General features: G+C 37.1%; 1 protein-coding gene across 1 annotated transcript in view; it reads left to right on the top strand.

Moving 5' to 3' along the window:
- The window catches only part of WDR35 (WD repeat domain 35), a 141,970-nt gene that overhangs the window by 73,322 nt on the left and 64,139 nt on the right, over nt 1–4,509 (top strand). Inside the window, exon 15 of the mRNA XM_007939250.1 lies at nt 2,921–2,974. Coding sequence (XP_007937441.1) covers nt 2,921–2,974 — 54 coding nt within the window. The remainder of the gene's footprint in view (nt 1–2,920; nt 2,975–4,509) is intronic.

Genomic DNA, 4,509 nt, shown 5'->3' with positions numbered 1-4,509 from the left:
ATGGATCTATATCTGGGTTCTCAATTCTATTCCATTGGTCTATGTATCTGTCATTGAACCAATACCAGGCAGTTTTGACTACTGTGGCTGTATAGTAGCAAATACTTTTGCATAGTCAATAGAACACAAGTAAATATCTTTCTGGTATTCTTTGCTTTGAACCAAGATCCATCTGACATCACCAATGATATCCCTTGTTTCATGTCCTCTTCTGAATTCAGCCTGCAGCTCTGGAAGTTCTCTGTCGTTATACTGCTGCAACCATTTTTGAGTTATCTTCAGCAAGATTTTACTTGCTGATATTAATGATATTGTTCGATAATTTCCACATTCTGTAGGATCACCTATCTTTGGAATGGGCACAAATATGGATCTCTTCTAGTCAGTTTCCCAGGTAGCTGTCTTCCAAATCTCTTGGCATAACTGAGTGAGTGCCTCTAGGGGGACGGTCATTTGTTGAAACATCTCAGTGGGTATTCCGTCAATTCCTGGAGACTTGTTCTTCACCAATTCTTTCAGTGCAGCTTTGACTTCTCTCAGTATCATTTGTTCTTGATCATATATGCTACCTTCTGAAATGGAAGATCGACCAGTTCTTTTTGATACAGTGATTCTGTGTATGCCTTCTGTCTTCTTTTGATGCTTCTTGCATCATTCAATATTTTGCCCATGGAATCTTTCAGTGTTGCAACTTGGGGCTTAAATTCTTTCCTCAGTTCTTTCAGCTTGAGAAATGCCGAGCATGTTCTTCCCTTTTTGTTTGCTAACTCCACATCTTTGCATATTTCATTATAGTAATTGGCTTTGTCTGCTGAAGATGCTCTTTGAAATCTTCTGTTCAGCTCTTTTATCTTGTCATTTCTTTCATTTGCTTTAGCTCTTCTCCATTCCAGGGCAAGTTTCAGAGTCTCCTCTGACAGCCATTTTGGCCTTTTCTTCTTTTCACGTCTTTTTAATGACCTCTTGCTTTCTTCATGGATGATGTCATCCCACAATTCTTCAGATTTTCAGTCAGTGGTGTTCAGTGCATCAAATCTTTCCTTTAGATGGTCTCTAAATTCAGGAGGGTTATATTCCAGGTCATATTTTGGCTCTTGTGCACTTGTTTTAATTATCTTAAACTTCCAGTTGAACTTGCATATGAGAAATTGATGGTCTGTTCCACAATCAGCTCCTGGCCTTGTTTTTTCTGAAGATATTGAGCTTTTCCATTGCCTCTTGCCACAGACGTAGTCAGTCTGATTCTTGTGTGCGCCATCTGGCGAAGTCCACGTGTGTAACCACTGTTTGTGTTATCGAAAAAAGGTATTTGCAATGAAGAAGTTGTTGGTCTTGCAAAATTCCGTCATGCGATCTCCAGCATTATTTCTGTCACCAAAGCCAAATTTTCCAGCTACTGGTGATTCTTCTTTGTTTCCAACTTTTGCATTCCAGTCACCAGTGATAATAAACATACCTTGATTGCACAGTCGGTCAATTTCAGACTGCAGAAGTTGATAAAAATCTTCAATTTCCTCATCTTAGGTTTAGTGATTGGTACATAAATTTGAATAATAGTCATATTAACTGTTCTTCCTTGTAAGCATATGGATATTATCCTATCACTGACAGCACTGTACTTCAGGACAGATCTTGAAACATCCTTTGTGATGAACGCCATGCCATTCCTCTTCAAATTGTCATTCCTGGCATACTAGATCATATGGTTGTCTGATTCAAAATGGTGAAAAACAGTCCATTTCAGCTCACTAATGCCTAGGATATCAATCTTTATGCATTCCATTTCATTTTTGACAACTTCCATTTTTCCTAGATTCATACTTTGTACATTCCATGTTCTGATTATTAATGGATGTTTGCAGCTTTTTCTCCTCAGTTTGAGTCATGCCATGTCAACAAATGGTGGTCTTAAAGCTTTACTTTATCCATATCAGTAAGGTTCATCCTATTTTGGTAATGCAGCTCTTTCCTAGTTGTATTTTGAAAGCCTTCTGACCTAAGGGGCTCATCTTCCAGCACTATATCAGACAGTGTTTCACTGCTGTTCAGAAGGTTTTCACTGGCCATTTCTTTGAGAAGTGCATGGCCTTTTCCTTCTTCTGAGTCTGTCTTCGTCTGGAAGCTCCTTTGAAACCTGTCCACCATGAGTGACCTACTGGTATTTGAAATACCAGTGGCATAGCCTCCAGCCTCACAGCAATATGCAAGCCACCACAGTACGACAAACTGACAGATGAGTGGTACTCCTTTATATTTAATATTTACATCTACTTCCCACTCTTATCCCTGAACCCTGGCAGCCACTAATCTCTTGTTCATCTCTGTAGTTTTGCCACTTCAACAATATTTTATGAATTGAATCATATGGTATATAACCTTTGGAAATTGTCTTTTTTCACTCAGCATAATGCCTTGAGACCCGTCTAGATTGTTGCCATTCTGTGCTGTTTTAACCTTCCTTTACTTTTATCATAACCCAACAAACGCAACCATTGTTGTGGAGTCGGATCCGACTCATAGCAACCCCTCCTTGGGTTTCCGAGGAGGTATCTTTATGGAAGTAGATTGTCCAACCTTCCTTCTGAGGAGTGGATGGTGGGTTTGAACTGCTAGCCTTCTGGTTAACAGTCAAATGCCTTAGGCACTATGCCACCAGAGCTCCCACTTCTATCATACTGGTGTTGTAATTAAGAATTCACTCTCTTCCCCAGGAGACTTTGACTAATCCTCGGAGGCAAAGGTTTCATCCCTGTATCGCCAGTGCTTATTTCAGTGTCTGGCATGTAGTAAGAGATGAGTAAAGAAATTAACTAATAATTATATTGTTGAAGTATTCTTAGTGAATAGCTCACTGCCTTGTATAGGAATAGTCATCCAATAAATATTTGTTGAAGAGTAACAGTTTGTCACCTTATTATAGGGGACAAGAGATCCAATTTGTGCTATAACTGCATCTGATAAGACATTGATTGTGGTAAGTTTTAACAAATTTATTTTATGAATAACAATTGTTTAAATTATTTTAAAAGGGTAAAATTATGTTTTTTTAGATTTGAGTATCATTTTGTTGGCACAACAGGTTTTACTGAGTCTTATATATGAAATGAGAGAAATTTCAAATACTGTCATACAAATTGGTTATCATTTAGAAAAAATAGCTATTTATGATTGTGGCCAGCTGAGAAGATACAGCACACTTAGAATTTGTAATATTGGGCTGAGTAAGCCCTATAAAGGATTAGAGGATGTGGGGGTGGATTGGATGGTAGTAGTAGGTGTTAGAAACCCTCTCCCTCTCTGTGCCCTGTTATTTTACACTGGGGAAAGTACTTTTACTAAGCCACTTTCATAAGACTTAGAATAAAGAGGTGATGTGTTTGCCAGCCAGTAAAATAGAAAAGTCTGTGGCAGATTTTTGCTGAATTTTTCACATAGAACCAATGTTACAGTGTCTTTTCTTGAGCTCTGGCATTTGAAAATGTTAGTTTTAGAAATAAGTATTGACTTTAATACAGTAATGCTGGTGGTGTTATGAATTTGAATTATATAAACAGAGCCTTAATAGTGGATAGTCCCAGTTCTAGTTATATTCCTTTAGCTATTGCAAATTTTATGAAGAAAAATAGCTAAGAGCATAGTATTCATTTTTCATCATTAAATGAATTTGGTTTATGTTTTTAGCAGTTTATTTCACAGTCAGATCTATGAAATCTCCTATTTTCCTTTTTGATTCTTTGATGTATGGTAAAATTTTGTGGGAGTTGGATGTGTTTCTGGTGTTTGAGAATTTGCAATTCAAATCAATCACAGAAATTGACTGAATTTCTAAATGGCAGATTCTTTCTATAAGCAACATAATGGTGAAAGTATCTTCTGTATTTTAAACTGCTTTCCACTATTGAAATGTGGACAAGTTTTAGAACCATTATTTTTTCCAAACGTTTAAGCCACAAAACCCCTATTTTCCCCCCAACAAAATCTTATTTAGTCCCCTAATACATTAAATCTTTTAAAACCCCACACCTCCTTTTTATACATTAAAAATACCCTCTCCCCACTTTCCGAGAGGCCCTACTGCCTGTTGTACTTAATGCTGATGTATCAACTTTATGGTTTGTACAGAGTTGTATAAAACATTATTTTCTGTTTTCTTTCAAACACCCTTAAGCTAATATTTATTGTACCATGGCTTTCTGATCATCATGTTCACTGGTCCAAGGTAGATAGATAGATAGCTGTGGTTTAAAGGCCTAGACTTTCAGTAACAGCTGTATTTACATGGTGATCTTATATTTGTTTTTCATATATATGCAATTCAATTCAGCACATGCTTTATGTTTTATCTTTTATTGTACTCTGAGTATTAACCTAGATAATAAAAAAACCTAGATATTTCTTCCCAAGAATTTATGTTGTTGTTGTTGTTGTTATGTGCCATTGAGTCGGCCCCAACTCATAGCGACCCCTCCTTGGGTTTCCGAGGCAGTATCACTACAGAAGTAGGATTGC

The sequence above is a fragment of the Orycteropus afer genome, unplaced genomic scaffold (assembly GCF_000298275.1).
Source record: "Orycteropus afer afer isolate SDZICR_OR568_19922 unplaced genomic scaffold, OryAfe1.0 scaffold00058, whole genome shotgun sequence".
Lineage (NCBI taxonomy): Eukaryota > Metazoa > Chordata > Mammalia > Tubulidentata > Orycteropodidae > Orycteropus > Orycteropus afer.
This window is presented reverse-complemented; position numbering and strand designations above follow the sequence as displayed.